At 49.1% G+C, this 24022-nt stretch overlaps 1 protein-coding gene across 12 annotated transcripts in view; it reads left to right on the top strand.

Moving 5' to 3' along the window:
• Nucleotides 1–24022, top strand: part of TRERF1 (transcriptional regulating factor 1) — a 210301-nt gene that overhangs the window by 150483 nt on the left and 35796 nt on the right. For 8 of the 12 annotated variants that reach the window (XM_010818254.4, XM_010818255.4, XM_024983967.2 and 5 more), the window contains 4 exons: nt 17003–18670; nt 20036–20082; nt 20971–21121; nt 22189–22494. In XM_010818254.4, the coding sequence (XP_010816556.1) occupies nt 17261–18670; nt 20036–20082; nt 20971–21121; nt 22189–22494 (1914 nt within the window). In that variant the 5' untranslated portion in view covers nt 17003–17260. The remainder of the gene's footprint in view (nt 1–17002; nt 18671–20035; nt 20083–20970; nt 21122–22188; nt 22495–24022) is intronic. The other 4 variants (XM_005223548.5, XM_005223547.5, XM_005223550.5 and 1 more) reach the window with 2 other exon arrangements.

The following is a 24022-nucleotide window of genomic DNA, read 5'->3' as shown; positions in this document are numbered from 1 at the left end:
TTTCATCAATGAGCAAGTCATGTGGGCCTGTGCGCCCCCTGCTTCTTCCTCCGCCTGGCGAACAGTATATTAAATGGACGTTAGCCTTTCCACGGCAACTCTGGATCTTCCCTGGGGATAAAGGTGCATGTTCTCCGATGCGGTGGTGCTTCAGAGGGGTGTCAGGGGAAGAGAGGTTACCTATCACCACACCAGAGGGGCCCACACAGCTGTGGTTTTTCTCTCTTCCTTGCTGCGTCCACGTCTAGCCATTTCTGCCCCTGAGAGCTGTGCTGCTCACTGAAACACAAGGGAAGGCTGAAGGTTGCCCAGGAAACAAATAACTAAACATATTTAATCATCCCTGAGTCACTGAGCCTGATCTAAACTGTACCCAAGTCAAAACAAAACAGCAGAAACCCCACCCAGGCGGTGAGACTTTGTGAGTCCTCCCTGGCCACCATGCACGTCCCAAGCCTTCTCCTGTTTAACCTTCACCCAAAACCTGGAGCAACGAGGTGTTGTTACGCCCCTTTGACAGATGTCAAAACTGAGGCCCCAGAAAAACTCAAAAAAGAGATTAGATAGGCCTGCCCAGTTCTCACTTTGCCATGGAATGTTAATGATTTGAACTCTGGTCTTCTGACTCCAGAGTCTGGTGCTTTGGGTGCCTCTGTAAGGGAAACGCCTGCCACATAATCCATTTTGTTTCTCTCCAGTGAGAAAAGTTCCTGATGATTAAAAAAAAAAAAAAAAAAAAAGGTTTCAGAGAACTGAAGCTAGCCCTTTAAACCTAGAAAGAGAAAGAACTTGGGGTATAAGTTGCATCAGATTCTTTCTCATACTTCCATAGCTGTATGCTGGATGGTTGAAGGCTGCCTGGAGCTGATGGCCAGGGCGTGTCTACGCCAGGGTATAAGCCAGCTCTCCTTGACCCGTCAGAACTGGGGAGCGCTGCAGGGGTCCAGCTAGGGCAAGTAACTTCATGCTACTCTGATCTGTGACAGATGAACGAAGGGCACTGCACGGTATCAGAGGACACCCCGTCCTGGCATCAGAGGGCTGGAGGTTTAGTCCCCAGCTGCATGTGTGTAGCCATGGGTACATCATCCCCTGCATGTGAGTTTCCTCATCTCTGAAATGGAGAAAGCAATTCTGAACTCACAGGCCTGTGGTGGGGACAAAACAAAATAGTGGATGTCGGTGCTTTGTCCAGTGCTTTCCAGAAGGCTACTGTTGGCCGTGAGGACAAGCACGCCCTCCCGTGAACTTCTCACTGTCCTTACCAGAGACTCCACGTGGGCCAAAGGGTTCGTGGCCGTTGCCTCAGGGGACGGGTCTGCTCTGAGCTCCACTGACCGCAGGCAGACACACCCACGGCCGCCAGGGTGGGTCAGTCTCCATGTCAGCCCTGACCTCCTCGTCCCAGGGCTGTTGGAGAGACGGAGCCACAAGCTTGTCACTCTTCTGTTTAGAAAAAGGCAAGAGAAAGAAAAGAAAAGGAGGAAGAAAGGAGAATTGATTTTCATTAACCTATGGCTTTTTTCCCTTTCTCCCCTCCTTGCTGTGACTGGGACTGCCACTTTTTTTTAATTAAAAAAAAAAAAAAAAAAAAAGATGTTCTGGGTGATGGAACATAATATTTAGACATGTTGAACTGACAGCTGATGAGCATGTTGTCAATACATCACCACAAATCATGTGGCCAGGGTTGGTGGGTGGGAGATTTGTGTGTGCTTGTGTTTGCACGCACATGCTTGAATGATTTTAAGTGATCAGGGAAGGTCCCATGACCCTTACAGAAAGCAGCTCCCGTGGAAGGTTAGCCAGGGAGGTGGTGGGCTCTGAGGGTGGAAGTGGGAAGTGGGCTTCCATTGTGAATGGAGGGGGCTCTTCTCTGTATGAGCCTGCAGAAGTGAAATGTGCCCGCTTCCTCTCTCTTCCCTGTCTTGTGTCCTTAGCTCCCAGCAGTGCCCTGTATCGTGCTGACCCCAGTAGGTACTCCTTAGAGAAGGCCCAGTCTGGTGGCTGAGGCAGATAAAACAGCTGGAACCGGGGCACTTAAGTGGTGTAATCAAGACACGCAGCCCGAGTCTTGCCTTCTCACTTGCCCTCCAGCCGTCCTTCCTCCTGTCTCTGTCTTCACTTCCCCCCTGTTGTCAGGGGATTCGCCAGCCTCGCTGAACCTTGGAGCCCTCGGTCCAGCTGCCTCTGTGACAGCTCCTGTCATAGGTCTCGGAATGAAAGTGCTTTCGCGGTGCTCCGTCTTAGATGCAGATCTAGGCGTCATCTTGACACTCACTTCTCCCACACCCCTGTGCCCATCTCATCGCTAAGTCCTGTCAGGCTCACCCCCAGATGCCCTTCCATCACCACCCACATCCGAACTGCCTGGCTCAGACCATCACTAAGCTGAGTGCCCCCCGCATCCATCCGTATCATCACTCACCCTCCTGCAGCCCGTTGTTCTGACCAGGGGTCCACAGATTATGGCCCTGGGGCCAATCCAGCCACTGCCCGATTGTGTGTGCAGCCCACGAGCTAGAAATGTTTTGTCCATAGGGTGATTTGATGATATGGGACACTGACTTTGAACCCAATTCAACAAAATGTTATCCCTCCAAAAAATAATCCCATTCTTCTCATTAGATCTACATTATAAAAAATTATACTCAATTACTCTTATATTTTGAGTTTTCCTCAAGAAGTTTGTAGAAATCTGTTTTTCCTTTTGTGATACAAATGTCTATATCATAACCTCAATTTTGCCTCCTGGCTGTGAAGCCTAAAATATATGCTATCCAACCCTTTACAGAAAAGGTTTGCTGATCTCTCCTCCATCCTGTGGCCTTTGCTTAATGGAAATCTGATCAGGGACACATGCTTGTACACACACACACAGAAACACACTGCTCCAAACACTTGGCTTGTTCCTCAGTTGCTCTGGATGTAAAGATAAAACCCCTAGCCTTTGGGAACCTGGGGTGGTCCAGCCCCTGCCCCTGTCCAGTTTCATTGCTGTGCTCCTGTTCTGGCCACTCTGGCCTTATTTCTGCTCCTGTGTCCACTGCGTTCCCACCTGCCACAGGGCCTTTGCCTGTGCTGTCCTTGACTTTGTCTGGGAGGCTCTGTTTTTCCTGTTACACCCTTCTCATCCTGCAAGTGGCTGTATCACTGAGTCACACAGAGGATTCTCCCCTGACCTTCTGCTGAGGTCACAGCCCCTGCTGTAACCCCTCATCACAGTCACAGACTTGGATCTGTCGTTGTCTGACACTCCCCCATCCCTCGATGGCAAGCCCCTGACACCACGTCTTGCACCCCCCTCACCGTGTCCACTGTGCCTGGGAAATAGAGGGCCCTCAGTAAAAACTTCATTTCATTGAATGTCTGAGAATCAAGGAAGGCGTTATAAAAGATAGGTTTCAACAGGAACTTATAGGTTGAGAAAAAGGAGAAAGGGGGAAAAGGGGATTTCAGGCAGAGGGACCAAATTCTGGAGACTCTGTGTGGCTCCATGTAGGGGGTTCAAGACGTGTATGGGTGAATGGTGGGGTAAATCACTGAAAGAGGAGGTGAGGCCAAATCGTGGGGTGCCCTCTGCTAGGCTAAGCTCTATGGATGCTTCTGTGGACAGAGGGCACACTGGTGGTTTGAAGCAGAGGTGTTGTGGACAGTGGGGTAGAGCGGGTAGGGCTAGAGCAGGTGAGGCCAGCTATAAAGGACTGTTCTGTGGATTGGGACAGTGGGGATAAGAGAAGAAGGTGGTCAGGGAATGTTATGGAGGAGAAGCCAACTGGAATTGATAGCCGATTGGAAGTGGGGGAGGTGAGCTCTTGGGATCCCATGTTTCTGATCCAGGCCCTTCCAGCGTTTAAGATGAGTGGAGAGAGAGTTGTTGGGGTGCAGGTGGAAGGTGGATGTTTGTGTGAGAGTCAGAAAGTGGAGGTGTTCATAGAGAACCTGTTCTCTATGAAGTGGAGTTAGGGTCATCTGCTGAGACGAAAAGCTTTTGAGGTTCAGGTCATAGGCTTTTTTCTTCTCCCTTTTTCAAGCAGAGGGTGCCATGTCCCCTCTAAAGTGTTGAGGGGTTCAACTCGGCCAGGAGCAGCTGGGGGTTCAGGCTGGGGATTTCTATCCCAAACAGCTCCTTAGGGGGTTAAACAGGCACTCAAGGAGATCTTAAGAGACCTGTCTTTGCTCACCCATTTCCTGAAACGTGATGTCTAGATGTCAGCTTTGTCAGAAATCCTACTGTGAAAGCCTTTGGAAAAAAGAGTTGCACTCATCTCTGAAAATGTTCACCAAGACCCTGCCCTACCCACCTCTGCTCTGAGCACCATGGGGAACCCAGCTGTTGGCCCCCAGAGGGTCTGCACCCGACCTGAAGACATGTAACTAATACATGAAATGCACAGAGACGGAACTCCCAGGCGGTCCAGTGGCTTGGACTCGGCACTTTTCAGTGCTATGGGCCCGGGTTCAATCCCTGATTGGGGAACTAAGATCTCACAAACTAAGATCTCACAAGATCTCAGTTAATTCAATGTGACGTAAATTGACGACCTGTGGATGCAAAAGAGAAGGGAAGTTTGACAAGCTTGTTGACTGCTTTCCCTAAACATTGAGTGGGTTGGCTTTGGGTCAAACACTGCTCATGCCATCATGGAGAAGCAAGGGAGAGATGTAAAAGCAGAGCTTTTAAGACAGCTCTGCCTCTATAGAACTTAGAGTCTGGCAATGGTGGAGAAGTAGAACACCCAAGGTTCTTCTGGTTCTCGTCTGAGAACTGACCTGGAGGAGTGACATGTGTCTGGGCCTACAGATCTTTGCCCAGGGCTTGGTCCTCCCTTTCCCTGAGGCCCCCCAGGCTCTGAGAACCCCATGCCTGCCTTCTTGCTCCAGCTGCTGGGGCCCCTGGTGGATGCATCACTTCGGCCCTCTGATCTTAGAGCAGCCAAGGGAAGTTATTTTTTTTTTCACTATTTATTTATTTATTCAGCTGCATCAGTTCTTCGTTTCATCACGCGAGCTCTCTTGTTGTGGCACTCGGGCTTAGTTGCCCTGAGGCATCCATGGTCATAGTTCCCTGACCAGGGATCAAATCTGTATGCCCTTCATTGCAAGGCGGGTTCTTAACCCCTGGACCACCAGGGTAGTCCCAAGGAAAGTTACTTTGGCAAGAAATGGAGGCAGTGAGGTAATGAGAGCCAGTGAGCAAGGGGACATCGGTCTTGAGCGAGTCCAGACAGGCTTGGGAGCTTCCCAGGAGGGATGGAGGTTACCAGAGGAGGGGGCAAACCTCACAAAGGGCAGGACAGCCTCTTGATCTCCTGAGGCCTCTCAGAACCTGTTGGGTAGACGGAAGCCAGGCTCTGTGATCCTCCTACTATTGCACACAGAACATGAACAGCAGGATTCTCAGGTGAATATTCACTTCCAACTTTTTTCTGTAATACTGGAATTCCTAGAAGCATCTGTAACTTAAAGCATGCAGTTTTTCCTCAGTCTTGGCGTGTGCTGTCATTTGGGACAGGACCCTCCCAAAAGTGGTCTCAAAAGTGGTCGCGACAGCTCGCGTCAGCTCGTCTCCCGCAGGGCATCTTCCCTATTCCATCCCCGGGGCTGTCCACCCTTTGCTTCCCCTCCCTTGACAGCTTCCTGTGGGCTGTAGGATCCTGGTCAGGGTGCCCTCTTCTCTGATGAGGAAGGCTGGCCTCCCTCGCTTGGCACAAGGACTAAAGAGACATCGCCAGGGGCAGCCAAGCCACTGAGTCAGACTTCAGTCCAGGGGCTCTGGGGTGGTGGGAAATGAGAGAGGGGCTGAGGCCTTGTGTCTGGCTCCACTGAGCGAACGCCTGCTTAGCACAGTGCCAGGTATGGGGCCCAGGCTGGGTCCTGGAAACGAGCAAGAAGGGGCCTCCAGCTGCCCTCGACAAGTTCACCCCCGCTGGGAAGGTGGGGGCGGACTGAGGATGATCCGCCAGAACCCGGTTCACAGGGGCCCGGAGGAGGGACCGACTCAGGAAGTGCCGCTGGGAAAGCCTCCAGCCCCAGACACCAGAGGTCCTTCTGGCTTGTTTCCTGATTCCCAGAATTCCCCCCAAAGTCTTAGAACTCTGGGTCAGAAGGGCCGTGGCATTGCCCCAGGCTGGGGCCCTGTGTTGACAGGATGGCCCAGTGTGGCACTGACGTCATAACCCGGGGTACCTCCCGTCCGAAATGCAGACAGAAGGGCCAAGTGTACATATTAGTCGCTCAGTCATGTTCTACTCTTTGCAACCCCATGGACTGTAGCCCGCCAGACTCCTCTGTCTATGGGATTCTCCAGGCAAGAATACTGCAGTGGGTTGCCATTCCCTTCTCCAGAGGGTTTTCCTAACCCAGGGATCGAACCCAGGTCTCCTGTATTCTAGGCGGATTCTTTACCGTCTGAGCCACCAGAGAAGCCTGAAACACAGACAGAAGAATCAAGAGAGCACGAGAACCTTCATGCACTTATTTCCACACAAGGGAGCATCCCAGGCTTTGTTACCCAATGAACTGTGGGCTGTTTACCAAAAAGAAGGGAGGTGGTTTCCCTGATACACCAGCTCCTTCTCCAGGCCTTGGGTGTCAAGGGGCATTTGTTTTTTGCACAATCGAACATCTTCAACATCACAGACCAAAGCCAAGCCAGCCGCTCCATTTGTGAATTGAGCCCCTAACCATGCAGCCTACCTGGAATCCTGGGCGACATTGGGGATGGGGGCTGGTGCAGTCCCAGGGGCCAGTGCTGGCCGCCCGCCTCCCTTCCCCTGCAGAGGAAGCCAGTCTGTGCTGCCTGAACAGCTGGAGTCCCTCCCAGCAGCTCAGCCCAGGGTGCTGGGTGTGGAGCTTGAGTGAGGAGCAGAGTCCTCGGGTGCTTGACTTGTGTTTTCTTAGGTTTCTTGTCGCTGGGAGTGGGGCCAGTGAATCTACATCTACCTGCCAGCCACCTCTCCTTCCCTCCATTTTCACTCCGTGCTCCCTCAGGCTGCGTCAGAGGGAAGCCTCCCAGTCTCCCAGCCCTGCCCTGCCCTGCCCGGGACAGCTGTGGGAACAGGGCTCTTCCCTGGCTGCACCCCCCAGTGCTGATTCACAGCCCTGAGCCTCAGGTCTTTGGAGGCAGGAGTGGAGGCTCCTCCCTGCAACCCTGGCCCAGACCCCTCCATCTGGTCACCCTGCCGAGACCCTCCCTGAGTCCCCAGCAGCAGGGGACTGGCCCACAGCACCTCCTGAGTGCTGGCTAGAGTGACCCTAGCCCCCGCCAGGCTTTCCTCTGCCCCCTCCACCTCCTCCTTGTGAAATTTTTTGGCTCTTTAGGAAGCCTGGCACCTGCCCCCACCCCAAGGCTGTGGGCCTCAAGACAGAGGTTTGCAGGCTTTTGTCTCTCCTAGCAGGGTGCTGGCACAGTAGGTCCTCCGTGTGAGTTTGCAGGAAGGAATACGGAGGATAAGGCCAGGCCCAGATGCCAGTCTCCAGGCTGGGAGGCCAGTGGTCATGACCTAGTCATCTCTCCTGGCGCAAAGTAGGTCTTTAAAATATGGTCATGTGACTCCTAAAATTCTCCCAGCAGCAGCTCCTTAGGAGAGACGTGTGATGAGGAAGTAGTCGGTGTTCAGGTCGCCCAGGGACTCACGTGTGAATGGTTCTGGTGTCTCCCCATCCTGCCTTCTCTCTGCACATCTCTCATCAACTTCCGGCTAGTCCTTATTCCTTTTTAAAAATATTTATTTGTTTACTTAGCCTTGCCAGGTCTTAGTTGTAACATGCAGGATCTAGTTCCCTGACCAGGAATTGAACCCCGGCCCCTTGCATTGGGAGTGCAGAGTTTTAGCCACTGAACCACAAAGGGGAGTCCCACTAGTTCTTATTCCTAATCTCCCCACCTAGTCCCAACCATTTGTCAAGGAGAGGTGATTTGAAAAACTGTATCCAGAAATGGATCAACAGGGCCCCCTCAGACCATGTCTGCCTCCTCCAGGAAGCTCCCCTAGACTCCTGAGGCCCTCCCCTTTTCTCCCTGTGTCCTCAGCATCCATACTGCTTCATACCAGTTAGGGTGGGAAGGAAGCGGCATGTGGCAGTCACGAGGCCTGGGGACGACAATGTTAATTAATTCTCTGGTAGAACTCCCGTTGGCCCAGAGAGAGCACAGACAGTGAGAACTGCATCCCAGAAAGTGAAATAGCTCCCATCTCCGTGCCCTGGTGGAGAGCCGGCCCCAAGAAGTGAAGTCCAAACTCTCCAGGCTGTGAGTCAGGCTTCTTCCTGGTTCCTGGGGCTTGGGAGGAAGCAATTGATGTTACGGGGTGAGACTGAAAGATGTAGAAATAAATGTCTCTTGGTGTCCAAAGGAAGGCTTGTGAACCCGCCCAGGGCTGAGAGTCAGCGTGAGACTGGGGGCAGGGAGCAGTGGGGGCTGGAGGGAGCAAGGACGGGCCAGGCGCTCTGCGTGGAGGAAGACTCAGCTCTAATCGCCCGCATTGGCAGAACTGGTCCGCAGTAATTGGGTTACTGGATTATAAAACACCCACTGGCTTTATTTAGAAGACTAATCAGAAAGCATTTAGAACAACAGTGTTGCTAGAAAGGAGACCATGAGCCACGAGTCCATGTCTTGGAGAACTGCCCTTGGCTTCTGCTTCCTTCGGGGAACAGAATTCCAGGAGCATCCAAGTTAAGCTCCTTTGACAGACCTGAGAGGAAGTCTTGCCTAAGACCGAAGCCAAGTCACTAGGGGAATTGTGTGTATAGTCCCTGAAGGATAGCCTGGTGTCAAAAAAAGGAAAATCTTTTTGGTTTTTCTTCCTCAAACAAGCGGTGGTGGTCTGGCGGGAGCACGGTGTTACCCTGAATTGTAAGCAAACAAGTCTTGCGGAACCGTTGGCCAAAATCAACTTCCTCTCTCTCTCTGATTCCAAGGATGGTCCCTTCCATCCTTCTTTGCAGACTGCGTCCTGTCTCCTGTACCCCCGGGGGGCTTGAGGGGAGGGGAGAGGGACTTTGATGCACTACAACAGAGGTCAACATGCCGTGACTGGGACCAAATCCAGCCCCAGCCTGTTCTTGAACGGCCTGTGGGCCCAGAAGGGTTTTTCACGTTGAAGAAAAATCCAAAAAAGAACACTATTTCTTGACATGTGAAAATTATATAAAATTCAGTGTCCATAAATAAAATTGTGTTAGAACACAACCACACATTTATATATGGTTTATGGCTGCTTTCACACTGCAACCGCAGAGCTGTGACAGACATTGTATGGCCCACAAAGCTGAAAATATTTACTCTCTGGCCCTGTACAGAAAAGCCCTGTGCTAAAACATCTCCGTAGAATCTTCTTACTATGTACAGCATTCCATGACTCTGGCACTCTAGCACCCTGGGAAAAGAGGCATAGGAATCTGGGGGGGAAGTGCTTTAGGCCTCATTTGTCTGACTTGGCATTGCAGCTCAATGAGTGTCTCTGGGAACCCAAATGGAGAGGATGCTGTCCCTGCCTTAGAAGGACTGGGCAGCCAATGGGGGCATAACACCAAAGCAGGTCATTTGACTCTAATGCTTCAGAGGAATCAGAGTGAGCATCTCAGGTTCTGAGCAGGCAGCATTTTTGTTGAGCTGAATCCAAAATCCAGGAGTCTTGTTCTAAGGAAGGACTTGACCAAAGAAATGTGAAAGCAGTTGTTCTGTTAATTCATTCATAAATGAAAAAGTTCCCGGTGCCAGTTACCCAATAGGAAGTGTAATACATAATGAGAAAAGCAGTGACCTTATTAGCAAAATAATAAAGACCTGAATCTTGAGTTAGTATTATAACAGTCCTGTGGGATTGACTAATCCACCAAGAAGAACAGTTTCCAGGTTTTAAATGTTTTATTTAGAAACATTTGACCAGATGCTAAACTGTGGGCCCTGTGTGCTGCTGCCTGTATAAATGGGGTAGGGGTGGGGCTATGTACAAGCATTCTTGTATGAGCATAAAGTGTCTCTAGAATATACAAACCTGAGTGATTGTCTGGAGGGGTGCTGGCTGGCTGAAGTACCCTTTATAAAAAATTTGCTCTAACTTTTCATTTCATTGTCAAGCATTTATTTGAGATTATTTTCACTCTTTTGTATGCTCTTATACCTTTTGTATGTTTTTCATACCTTTTGAATTTTGAACCATGTGAATTTAGTATCTATTCAAAAATATATAAACTTAATCAAATAAGTAGCATATGGTTTTGCCGTTACCTCAATACATCTCCCCAGGGAAGTCATTTTTCCTCTTTTCCATTCAGTATATGATTCTTTTTTTTCCCATTTTATGATATCTGTATTCACTTTTTTCAATTAATTTTTTAACTGGAGGATAAGGAAATGGTAACCCACTCCAGTATTCTTGCCTGGAAAATCCTGTGGACAGAGGAGCCTGGCGTTCCACAGCCCATGGGGTTGCAGAAGAGTAGGACGTGACTGAGCAATAAACAATTGCTTTACAATGTTGTGTTGGTTTCTGCTGTACAAAAATGTGAATCAGTCATAGCTGTATATATGTGTGTATATACACACATACACATATATATAAATATATCCCCTCCCTCTAGAGCTTACCTCCCACCAATAGCCAGGACAAGGAAGCAACCTAGATGTCGATCAACAGGTGAATGGATGAAGAAGTTTTGGTACATATATATGGTGGAATATTACTAAGCCATAGGAAGGAACAAATGTGAATCAGTTGAACTGAGGTGGATGGACCTAGAGCCATTACACAGAGTATATGATTCTTGATTGCCTACTACTGTTGAGTCAGGTGCTCTTCTAGGTCTGGAAGTTACAGACAGCCTTTAACTTGAGAGGGCATCAGACCGAACAGGAGGGCTCATTAAAACACGGACTGCCAGGACTTCCCTGGCAGCCCAGTGGCTGGTAGTCTGTGCTCCCAATGTTGGGGGTGGTGGGGCTCAGGTTTGATTCCTGGTCTGGGATCCTGCATGCTGCACGACACAGCAAAAAAGAAATGTTTTTTTAAAAAAAGCACAGACTGCTGGGCCCCACCCCACCCCACCCCTGACATTCAGTGGGTCTGGGTGAGGCTCAGGAATCAGCATTTACATAAACTGGTGTATATACAATGGAGAAATGACAAGGTCCTACTGTAAAGCAGAGTAGGAACTATAATCTATAATCCCTGTGATAAACCAAAATGAAAAAGGATATGAAAAAAGAATGTATAACTGAGTCACTTTGATGTATAGTAGTAATTAGTGCAACATTGTAATTCAACTATATGTCAATAAAAAATAAATTTAAAGGAAAAGAAAAAGAATCAGCATTTACAAGTTCCCAAGTGATGCTGATGCTGCTGGCCTGGGAAAAAACACTTTGGGAGGCCCGCCTCTGACTTTCTAGTGTTTTCTGCTTTCTAGGGTTCTTTATAAATAAACTATGTTCCCAGTTCTGAAATTATCCACAAATAACGGATACAGTAGCTCAGAACACCAAGTAATCCCTCTTGCGCAGCAGTCTGGGAACACAACAGAGCAGACAGGTCAACAGACATAAAATGATCTGGCTTCCCTTCCACCCACGGTGTTTAATGGAGAGACACAGAGTCAGATCATGGTTAGAGTCTGGTGAGTTTCAGCAAGTAATTCTTCCTGGGGGAGGTGCCGTGGTGCAAGGCTTTCAAGGAAGGTTACGTGGTGAGGTTTAAGCCAGGCAGGCCATTCTGATATCACCAAGGCTAATGCCCACAGGATAACACTGCTGGACATAATTTTTTTTTTCTTTTCATTTATTTGGCTGTGCTGGGTCCCAGTTGCAGCACGCAGGATCCTTAATTGTGCATGCAAAATCTTTAGTTGTGGCATGTGGGATCCAGTTCCCCAACCAGGGATCAAACCTGGGCCCCCTGCATTGGGAGCTTGGAGTCCCAGGGACCACCAGGGATGTCCCTGAACATCATTTTAAGACCCCCACAATTTATCCCTGACCATACAAATTTAGCCTGATCATCAGTGAGTTCCTCACAAGGACATGGAGCCTCAGCATGGACCCCTGCACCTGATCTCTGCCTTTGTGCACGTTCCCACAGGTGGGATACCCTTGCTGGTCCTCTCAGCTCTGTAAACCCTGTGTGTCCATCAGGACCAGGTAAAATATAATCGTTCTTTATGAGGATTTAATATTCGCTCAGCCTACACTGAATATCTTTTCCTGTATATCAGTTCACCAGGACACTTGATCATTGTTCTCTTAATTTTTTTTCCATTTATTGATTCATTCATTCAATAATATTACCCCTCTGTCAAGAAATTCTTATCAGAGGGCCTACCATATACTGTGAATTATGGTAGATTTGGGGAATAGAATCATCAGTTCAGTTCAGTTCAGTCGCTCAGTCGTGTCCGACTCTTTGCAACCCCATGAATCACAGCACGCCAGGCTTCCCTGTCCATCACCAACTCCCGGAGTTTACCCAAACTCATGTCCATCAATTCGGTGATGCCATCCAGCCATCTCATCCTCTGTCGTCCCTTTCTCCTCCTGCCCTCAATCCCTCCCAGCATCAGGGTCTTTTCCATGAGTCAGCTCTCTGCATGAGGTGGCCAAAGTATTGAAGTTTCAGCTTCAGCATCAGTCCTTCCAAAGAAATCCCAGGGCTGATCTCCTTCGGAATGGACTGGTTGGATCTCCTTGCAGTCCAAGGGACTCTCAAGAGTCTTCTCCAACACCACAGTTCAAAAGCATCAATTCTTCAGTGCTCAGCTTTCTTCACAATCCAACTCTCACATCCATACATGACCACAGGAAAAACCATAGCCTTGACTAGATGGACCTTTGTTGGCACAGTAATGTCTCTGCTTTTTAATATGCTATCTAGGTTGGTCATAATAGGCAAAAAAAACGACATGGTCCCTGCCCTGGTAAGAAAAGATCCGTGAATCAAATAATTACACTGGTGGAAATACAGTTACAGGCTGAGAAGAGTGGTCTGAAGGAGAGGGATATGGTTTTATGAGAACATAAAAGAAATGACCCTGATGTAGCCTTGGGAGTTGAGGTTAGGATAGACTTTCTAAGAAAGTATAGTTTGGGCTGAGAACCGAAGGGTGCCCAGGACTTGGTTGGATAAAGAGGTGGAGAAGGGAAGGGGAAAGCTCTCCAAACTGGGGAGGGGCAGTATGTGCAAAGGCCCTGTTGTAAGAGACAGCTTGGCAGATTCATGGAACCTGGTCAGTCTGGGAGACCAGAGTGACTGGGAATGTGGACAAGGAGTTGGTGGGGAGAACAAGGAGGAAAGGGTTATATCCTGAGGCTGGGAACAAACCATGGGGAACCCTGTCAGCCCTGTTATGATTTTTATTTTAAACTGTAATTTTAAACGGTACTAAAGATGCCATGGAAAGGTTTTAAACAGTGGGATGATGTTACCACAGTACATTTCGGAAAGATCTGCTGCTGCTGTGTGGAGAATGGACATGACTGGAAGCAGGGAGACCACCAATCAGAATGCTCTGGGGGTGGTGCAGAAGATAACCACAGTGCCCTGGACTAGGGTGCTGGTAGTGGAACCAGAGGACGATGGATCAAGTTCAGAAAATACTAAGTGGTAAACTGATGGGTCGTGGTGGTTGGTTAAGGGGGAAGCAAGAGTCAAGGGTGAGACTTTGTTTTGGTTTGTTTTCTTAAAATATTTATTTAGGCTGTGCTGGGTCTTAGTTAGGCTTCACAGGTGGCACTAGCGGTAAAGAACCCACCTGCTAATGCTGGAGACATAAGAAACACAAGTTCCATCCCTGGGTCGGGAAGATGCCCTGGAAAAGGGCACGGCAAGCCACTCCAGTGTTCTTGCTTGGAAAATCCCATGGACAGAGGAGCCTGGCAGGCTAGAATCCAGAGGATCACACAGAGTCAAACACGACGGAAGCGACTTAGCACACAAACACTCAGGGGTCTTAGTTGCGGCCTGCAGGATCTTTTTTTTCAGATGTGGGATCTAGTTCCCTGACCAGAGATCAAACCTGAGCCCCCTTCGCTGGGTGCGTGGAGTCTTAACCACTGGACCATCAGGGAAGTCCCAAGGGCTTTGGAGGAGCATCCATTTGTGGGGAGAAGATGTTGAGTTTGCTTTGAACTTGGAAATGGGGGTGTGGAGCAGGAGGCTGATCAGGAGGTCAGACCCTCTTAGGGGGTGGTCCCTGGGAGTCCTCAAGACTTCATCTTCAGGGTCTGCTCCAGCCACGTTTACCCAGCCTTTGTCCCACCCCACTGCTTTCCTTGTTCCTCCCTTCATTCCACCAAACCAAATGCCTCACCCTGAATTTGTCCATCTCCATCTCTTATTCAGAAAGGGACAGAGACCAACTTAGATTTGCTCCCAGTTGGAGGGAGGGTCTTCAAAAACTTCCTGCTTAAAATCCTCCATAAAAGGATATTGTAAAACCATTTACCCCCTCACACATTTTTAAGTTTACATCTACATTTTTTATCATATGTCTGCAGAAGATGCAATTTCCAGTACACTGTAAACATTGATATTTATAAGTAAAACTATGACATCACTGTTTTAAATTTATCCAGTGGAATCTAAACACCATGGAATTTGATACCCACATCATCCATTTTAAAAATGCATGAACATGTTCTTCATTAATAGTCAGTGTTCCTTTTTCTCCTGAAATTTTATTTCTGTTTCACTTCCCCCGTGGAATTTTATGCTAATGTAATATGTTTTTGTCCCTAAAACTCTATCAGTTGTTTCTCTGTCCTAATTTTTTGTAACAACTTTATATGAAGTTAAAACTTTTAAAATTTCCTGAAATCATAAAGTTCTAAGTTCTAAAATTTTCTTCCTGTTTGAGTTATCATTATAATGATTATTAAAAGTGTGCAGTTGATCAAGATAGCATAAAGTATATTCTAATTTGGATAAATAATACACATAAAAACTAAAATTATATTGAAAATATACCTTAGATGGTGATGCTGGAGACTTTTTAAAGTAATTTTTAATTGTTTTTCAAGTAAATACACTTTTTTATTTGCGGTGTTGGGGTTTTTTTTTGTTTGAAGTATAATTAATTTACAATGTTGTGCCAATCTCTGCTGTACAGCACAGTGGCTCAGTTTTACACATTCTTTTAAAAATATTCTCTTCCGTCATGGTTTATCCCAGGAGACTGGATATAGTTCCCTGTGCTAAACAGTAGGACCTCGTTGTTTATCCATTCTCAATGTAATAGTTTACATCTGCCAGCCCCAAACTCCCAGTTCATCCCTCTCCCACCCTCCTCCCTTGGCAACCACAAGTCTGAGCTCTGTGTCTGTGAGTCTGTTTCTTTTTTGTAGTTAGGTTCGTTTGTGCTATATTTTAGATTCCACTTATACGTGATATATTTGCTTTTCTCCTTCTGACTTACTTCACTCAGTATGACAATCTAGATTGCATCCATGTTGCTGCAAATGGCATTAGTTTGTTCTTTTCTATGGATGGGTAGTATTCCTTTATATTTGTGTGTGTGTGTGGTGTGTGTGGGTGTGTGTATGTCTTCTTTATCCATTCACCTGTTGATGAACATTTAGCTTGCTTCCATGCTTTGGCTAAGTCATTTTTTAATTGAGGCACAACATATACATATGTGATGAAGTCCGAGTGTGCGACTTGGGTTATCACAGAGTAAGCACCCCGCCACCCATGCAGTCATCACCCAGATCCAGAGGTAGGCTCTTGCTGGTGCTGGGTTGTTTCTTGTTTCTTGTTTTTGCTTATCTGTCCATGGAAGAATACTATTTGTTGCATGAGATATGAGACACAGACCAGCATCTATTATATTTCCATTTTTCATTTATATAGATGTAAACACTGAAAACTCTCATTCATATAAACTAATAGATAAAAAATACGAGTTTTATTAAAGTGGTGTGTTCTTGATCTGCTTCTGAGTTATGTACCAAAAATCACATAGCGATCTATCACTGACAATTGTATTTTAATTCTCCTGGGCCTTCCTAATGAAAAACAAGAATTGGAAACCACCTAGCTTGCAAATAAGATTTACTACGTATTTATTAGAGTGTCTCACTTTCAGCGTTCTGAGTGTGGGCTCAGTAGTTGTGGCGCAGGGGCCCAGTTGCTCTGTGGCATGTGGGATCTTCCTGGATCAGGGATCGAACTCATGTCCCCTGCACTGGCAGGCAGATTCTTAACCACTGGACCACCAGGGAAACCCCTAGTTCATGTTTCTAAGAGAGGGAACTTGATTGGCTCAGCCTATTTGTTTATCTACTTATTTATTGATTTATTGAGTCCAGGCACATCATAGACTCTGGCCAGGTGATCAGCACTGTGCCCAGATGTTTCTTTGAGCAGGGATTCCCAAGGATCAGGTAGCTGTGTACTGACGTGCACTGCTCTTCTTTGAAACTGTTCTTCTGCTAGAAATATACCCTCCAGCCTATGAGTTCCATATCTGTTATTTTTCCCTTTCTATACATGCGTCTCTTTCCTCCTTGTACTGTAGTTATTCATGTGACCAACTTCTTTTTCCACTGTAAGCTCCTCGAGATCTGGCCCATGTCTTAATCATTCCTTTAAGCATTGCGTCTTCCACTTAGTAAATGTCTGTGTCTAATAAGTATTTGTTGACCAGATGAATTGATTTATGAGTGTCTTAAATTTCTTCATATCCTTTTAGGCCCTGCAGTAGTGCTGGGCTTTCAATAGCAGGGTCCCAGAAGAACGGATGAATTAATCAGTGAGCAAAACAATGAATTAACGAATCGATGAACTAATGAGCCGTTGAGCAATGGCTTGAAAGTAAGAGAGTTCACATCTCACGTGAGGGTCAAGATCTGCAGAATCAGTGTAAAGGTGTGGCGTGTATGAAACTGGCTATTTCTAATCCAGGCTCCCGTTGTGTGTTTATTTCTCTAATGAGTCGTGGTAGATACAGTTGCTCATTGCAAAACAGCCAAGTAAGTCTTTCCTGTCCTTTGCAACTTGTCTTGCAGGTGTGAGCAGCATTTCTTCACCACAGTGGCATTTGGTCCGTCCCTTAGCCCGGGTGAGGATGTAAAACCCCTCGCTCTGCACATGCATGGTAGAGGCCAACAGGAACACCTGGCTGCAGCCACGGTCACGGACATGTCAGCCGTGGAGTAGTGTGGACGCTTTCTCTCTGCTTCTCAGGGTTTCAGTCCTTTCGGGTTTGTGTCATTTACCTTTTTGTATGGTTTTGTGGCTGGACATTCACAACCAGGGCAGGCACCATGGGAGACCAGCAGCTATACAAGACCAATCATGTGGCCCACGGTGGTGAGAACCTTTTCTACCAACAGCCACCACTTGGCGTCCACGGCGGGCTGAACCACAGCTATGGGAATACAGTGCCCGGGGCTGGAATGGATGCCCCTCAGGCATCACCCATCTCCCCCCACTTCCCTCAAGACACTCGGGATGGTCTAGGCTTGGCTGTTGGCTCCAAAAACCTTGGCCAAGTGGATACCTCGAGGCAGGGAGGGTGGGGAGGCCACGCAGGGCCTGGAAACCATGTCCAGCTACGTGGAAACCTGACCAATTCGAACATGATGTGGGGGGCGCCGGCCCAGGCGGAGCCCACCGATGGCTACCAGTACACCTACTCGCAGGCCAGCGAGATCCGGACCCAGAAGCTCACCAGCGGTGTCCTGCACAAGCTAGACTCTTTCACCCAGGTGTTTGCCAACCAAAACCTGCGAATTCAGGTCAACAATATGGCCCAGGTGCTGCACACCCAGTCAGCAGTAATGGATGGAGCGCCCGACAGCGCCCTCCGCCAGTTGCTGTCCCAGAAGCCCATGGAGGCCCCAGCAGCGGCTCTCCCGTCGCGCTACCAGCAGGCGTCCCAGCAGCCTCACCCTGGTTTCACTGGTGGGCTGTCCAAACCGGCTCTCCAGGTCGGGCAGCACCCGAGCCAAGGGCACCTGTATTACGACTACCAGCAGCCGCTGGCCCAAATGCCGGTGCAGGGCGGACAGTCGCTGCAGGCCCCCCAGATGCTATCCCAGCACATGCAGCAGCTGCAGCCGCATCAGTATTACCCACCGCAGCAACAGACACACGCCGGGCAACAGCGGGTGTCCATGCAAGAAATGCAGCCGCCACCACAACAGCAGATTCGCCCGCCCCAGCCCCAGCCGCAGCCGCAGCCGCGGCAGGGTTCAATGCAGATACCTCAGTATTACCAGTCCCCACCCATGATACAGCCTTTGCCAGAGCCGCAGCAGCCCCAGATGCACCTACAGCCCTCTTCTTATCATAGGGACCCCCATCAATACACCCCAGAGCAGGCGCATGCAGTCCAGCTGATTCAGCTGGGCTCCATGCCCCAGTACTACTACCAGGAGCCCCAGCAGCCCTACGGCCACCCCGTGTACCAGCAGAGCCACCTGCCTCAGCACCAGCAGCCTGAGGATGGTCAGCCCAAGACTTATCCAGGCGACAGGCAGGCCCAGGCCATGCTGAGCTCCCACGGGGACCTGGGACCTCCAGATACAGGAATGGGAGACGCAGCCAGCTCCGACCTGAACCGGGCCAGCAGTGCCCTCCCGCACCGGCCGCTCCTGTCCCCTGGCAGCATCCACCTCAACAACATGGGGTCTCAGCACCAGCAGCTGTCTCCCAGTGCCGTGTGGCCCCAGGTATCCTCAGAGTGGACATTAATCCAGGGATCTCAGGGTGCGCGCGTGCCAACCAGAGCTGAGTCCAGTGCAGTGCCTAGTCCTGTCCTCCAAACCCCTCTGATACTTCCGTTCTTTTCTTTATTCCACAAACGTTAATCAGACACTGTGGAATACGAAATCAACTGTGACTCAGTCTTTTGCCCATAGATCTTATAATCTCACTAAAGAGGTGGCCAAAATATATATCAGGTCCCAAATGATGCATGTCATGGTCAAGGCCTCATCAGGTGCCCAGGGACCACACAGTGGGAGTGGTCTTGTCCCCTTAGATCTGAATCCTTAGGGGACTTCCTATGAAATTGTTCCCTTCTGGGGAGGGAGACCATATTGTGACAGCATTTCTCAAAGTCTATTGCTTAGAATAGGAGTTCCATAGAATGTTTAGTGGACATTGCTCGGGGGAGGGGAGTGGGTTCTTGGGAGAAATCAATATGAGGGGATACCTCATGTAGTTGCAGAGGCGAAAAACCTTAGCTGCCCACAGGATCCAGGCAGGTAAAGTCAATAAGCAGAATGGCCTGGTATGGATTGTGTGGACTGGAGGGCCAATGCGCCAACTAATGATATCCATAGTCAGGGTTTTTAAAAACAGTCCAGCCAAGCAGACTATGTCTGCAGATCAGAGTCAGCCTGCAGGTGACAGGTATTAACTCTTAATTGTTTCCCAAATATATTTGATCATAAAATTGCCTACTGTGTGCTGGGCACCGTTCGTGTTTTGGCGTGTTCCAAGTGCTACACTCAAGTGACAACAGATTCAAGGGAGGAGGGTACCTTGAATAAGACCAGGGTAGATGAAGAGAGGGCTCCGATGAAGGCTGAAGGCCAGAGATGAACTCCCTTTGACCCTGTTTTGTTTAGGACTCAGGCCAGTAGTAACTGAGAGCCTTTGTGAATACAAGAATAAGATGACATGGCCCAGGCTAAAAAGAATTCCAGCAGGAGGTCTCCTTGTGTGAGGCTGTATCATCAGCTCTCCATTCTGTGTCTCTGTTGGGAATGGAGTCTGTCCATGCACAGAGGGGTGGACGGGAAGGACAGGAAAGGAGGTGAGGGACTGAGTCCCAGTGGGCTTGTGGCTGGCGGGGCATCCTCAGGGGTGTGGCCCCAAGCCCGGGAGCATCGAGGGAAAGAAGACTGGAAGTTTCAGGTGCGGAAGGGCAAGGGTATGAGTAGCTATGAGCCCGGTCACCATGAGGCAGAGAGAGGGAAGAATCCTAGAAGGGCAGGCCCTGGTGTTCCCACTGCTCAAGGACCCCTCCTGTCAGAAACATGTGTTTTTTTTTCTTCTTTCTTCTGGTGTCCTGCATTGCTCAAAATTAGATGCACCTACCTGATGGCCGAGCCCAGCCAGGGTCTCCTGAGTCAAGGTAGGATGGATGCGTGGAGGCTTGTTGGCGTGCGGGGGAACTGGGAGGTTTTCCTGGATTGTCTCATGATTCATTTCCAAATTCAAAGTCAGTTCCTCAAAGAAATTTATAAGGACAATAATAGCAGCTATTGTGGTTGAGCCACTTACCATTACTCCATATCATGTCTAATAAAAGTAACTCAGTGAGGGTAGGTGTGATTACCATGTGCCTAGCATGTAGTAAGCACTCAACCACTGTTAACTGTTATTATCATTATGATTTTACAAATGAGAAAGCTGAGTCTCAGAGAGCTTAAGTTTGCACATCAAGAAAGCGGGGGTGCTGGCATAGACTCCAAAGCCCATGTTCTGCCCTCTTATCCATTTGGTGAGTGTTTGTTGAGTACCTACTGTGTGCCAGACATAGAACTAAGCTTTGAGTGAAATAGTACAGTCTTGCTTTCTCCCCTCGTGGGTCTTGTAAATCATTAAAGACTTAGCCAGAACCTGACAAACTTAAGACGTGTAATCTGAAGACTTAATCAGTGGACTGAGACTCATATCTCTAAGGGAAGGCTTCTAGAAGAGGAGGACCCAAGCACCCTGCTTCTAGAAGGGTAGTAAGCCAGAGGTGGGGAAAAAAGACAGCACGTGAAGGCCTGGAATGAAGAAGGATGTTTGGTTCATCTTTTGCATGATCTTAAGCATACCCTTTCTTACTTTTGAGCCTCCGTTTTCCATCTGCAAATTGGGCTCAGTTCTCTGAAGGGAATTGGTGAGGGGCCATGGCCGTGGGAGCTCTGGGTGAATGAAACGGGTTCATTGTGGGGTATGTGGCCTTGTGATGAGTCATTGTTTCCCTTCGTTGATGTGCGTGTCCTCTCCACTTGGCCCTACCCTTGAGCAGTGGCCAACCCAAAGGAGTGTTTGGGGAGCAGTTTGATGCCAAGAACAAGCTGACATGCTCCATCTGCCTGAAGGAGTTCAAGAGCCTGCCCGCCCTGAATGGCCACATGCGGTCCCATGGGGGGATGAGGGCCTCCCCCAGCCTCAAACAGGTGAGCAGGAATCCACCCCCTATCCTTTCCAGGCCATGTGCTGCTTGCTTTGCTTTGCTGCCGTCAGATGGAGTAATATGAGCCCCACCCGGGGGACCTGGAGAGGCGTAGTCTTTCCCTAACAGAAGTGCTCAAGCTTTGACGCTGGGAGCCAGCCAGGTCACACAGTCCCCACTTCCACTGGCACCATGAACAAAAATCCAGAACTGAGGTGGTAGAAATCCTTTTAGGGGATCCCAGCCTCTCTGCGTCCTGGAGAAGACAGCAAAGAAAACATGGAGATGCAATATTGTTTTTAACTTCTGTTGCATGAAGCACTCAAGACCAGGGTCCCTTAGGCCTTCCAGATCAGTAGTCAGTGGCCAGGGAGAGCTAGTGTGACCACCAGGCTCCCAGCCATTATTTTCTATTCACTGGGGCACCAGTGTTAGACTCTAGCATTTAGAGTCTAGAGACCTTTAAATGCCCTCGGGATTATCCAGGCAGGATATGCTTGTGGTGAACTATCCACGCAGTTTTAGAGTTAGGTTAAAACTCAAAAGAATTTTCTTGATTCTTTGAATATTTTGCATCTTAATTTAAGTCTATGAGATTAACTTGCTGTTCACCAAAAACTTTGATGTGATCCAGGTCACTCCGTCTCTTGACGATGCCAGTTAAAAGATCTTTGTCTTTGACAGATGAGTCAACTGCAGCCCAAAGAATTAAAAGGTCCTACATGAGAGCTTATGTGGGGTTTTTCCTTCTTTTTTTTTTTTTTTGCCTGATTCTAAGTCCAGATCCTTTTCGTTAAAAGCAATGACAACCACACAAAAATTTTTCTTCACTGTCTGTTTGAATATACAAGTGGTCAGGATTTTTTTAATGTAGAAAATAGAGTGCCTTGTTCACTGCTCATGGGCATCACTGGAGCCGAGAGACTCAGGGTGGCGGGAAGGAAGCCGCCCTGAGGTGGTTCTCTGTCACCCACGCGTGATGTCCAGGAACGTTGCAGGGAGAGCGAAGTTGCATGCCCCACTGTGGGAGCTGCTCTGAGCCCAGGATCAAAGCCTTTATTGTCTGTGTAGGAGGAAGGAGAGAAGGCCCCGGCGCCTCCGCCTCAGCCCCAGCCGCCACTGCCGCCTCCGCCGCCGCCACCTCAGCTCCCTCCCGAGGCGGAAAGCCTCACGCCTATGGTCATGCCCGTGTCTGTCCCTGTCAAGCTTCTCCCGCCCAAGCCCAGCTCTCAGGGCTTCGCCAACAGCGTCGCTGCCGCCCCCTCGGCCAGAGACAAGCCAGCCAGCTCGATGTCGGACGACGAGATGCCCGTGCTCGTGAGGATGACCCTCTCTCCCCCACACTCGCCCCAAGGGGCTGCCCCCAACCCGCCTGCTGTGAGTTGCAGCTCCACCCCACCTGCCTGAGGTGGGGACATCCCTTTGCTTTCTTGGAGATAGGGACAGATCTGCCCGGGCCACCAGCCAGAGCTCAGACGTGGCATGGCTCCTTGGGGCTGAGCCCCTGTGGCTACCCTGGGAATTCCTATCTGCTTCCAATCTACCTGCTACCCAGTAAATGCCTAGTACTCTACCAGGCTCACGTTCCAGATTAGATTCTGAGAGAACCGAAGATGTTCCTGGATTAAAAACAGAGGTGATAACTCAGCTGATGATCACAGTGATTAAAATATGGAAGTACTGTTCCGGATCACAAAGAGCTACTGCCCAGGGCCCTCCCTGGTCCCTCCCCCAGGATCTCCAGACCTCCCCAGATCCATCCACCAGAGATGTAAACCCCTGGCACAGTAGGTCCTCCAGGCATCCATGCTGATGGTCAGCCTTAGTAGATGCTTAATATTTTCAATATCACCTCTGCATAAATAAATACTCTCAGAGGACCTGATTCATTGAGGTTCCCAAAGTAATTCCACTGAGACACCCACCCCCAATCTCAAGAAAGCAAAGAGATTCGTGTTTCTTACTGTCCTTCTCTTTCTCAGCTTCCAAGTGCTTCACCCAAGCAGCTTAGCCTGGCTCTGGGACAGAGATCTCTCTGTCTCCTTCCTTCTCCCCTTCCTTCCCTCCCCACCCTTGCCCCCAACCGCCGTGGAGTCTGGAACCCCTATGGTTCATTACATCAGACCTGTCCCCTCCCCACAAAGTGCTGTGCTGGGTCATACCTGTTCTCACAGAATAAGTGGCCACTGGGATTCCAGGAGGCATAAAGGAGGGGCTGGGCCAGGAGAAGGATAGGGAGAATAATTAAGAGAACTAGAAAAGTCCAGAAAGAGCCTTTTTGGTTCTTTACATAATATCAAGGCTCAGAAGAGGAAAAAGACAGATGGAGAACCTCTGGAGGTGAGGATTCCCATCAGCTGGCAGGTCCTGGGGGCCAGCAACAGGGAGAGAGATGAAACCACACCGCCAGGCCCCCTCTTTGCCCAGGAAGTGCCTGATTTGGTGGGAGAGATACTGTTTCTACCCTTTCGAAACTTTCAGCCTGAAGCTGGAGAAAGTCAGGTTCCTAATGACACAGGGATCAGAGCCCCAGGCAGCAGGTCTGCCTCAATTCAAGACAGAGACACCAAGGCAGCATTGCCCTGCATGGGGCTGGTGGGGAATATACCCCAAGAGCTAAGGTCGTTAGGGACTAAGACAAGGCAAGGGACGTTTGGTGTTAGAAGACCATCATGAGGAGAGTTCCAGACAGAGTTTTGAAGGCAGAGATGAACTCGGTTTTGTGGCAAGGGTGAGAAAGATACTGTGAGGAGATAAGCCGAAGTGGAAGCATAAAGTAGGACTGAGTACATGTGAGCAAGGTCATGACACTTAATATATTAAGAGATGAAAATGTTCAGGGAGGAGCCCTGGGTTTTAATCTCTACTGTGCTCCTAGTCAGTTGGGGTACAGACAGCTGAGACC

Source organism: Bos taurus, chromosome 23, assembly GCF_002263795.3.
Source record: "Bos taurus isolate L1 Dominette 01449 registration number 42190680 breed Hereford chromosome 23, ARS-UCD2.0, whole genome shotgun sequence".
Lineage (NCBI taxonomy): Eukaryota > Metazoa > Chordata > Mammalia > Artiodactyla > Bovidae > Bos > Bos taurus.
The sequence above is the reverse complement of the archived record's forward strand: the minus strand, read 5'-3'. Positions and strand labels throughout refer to the sequence as shown.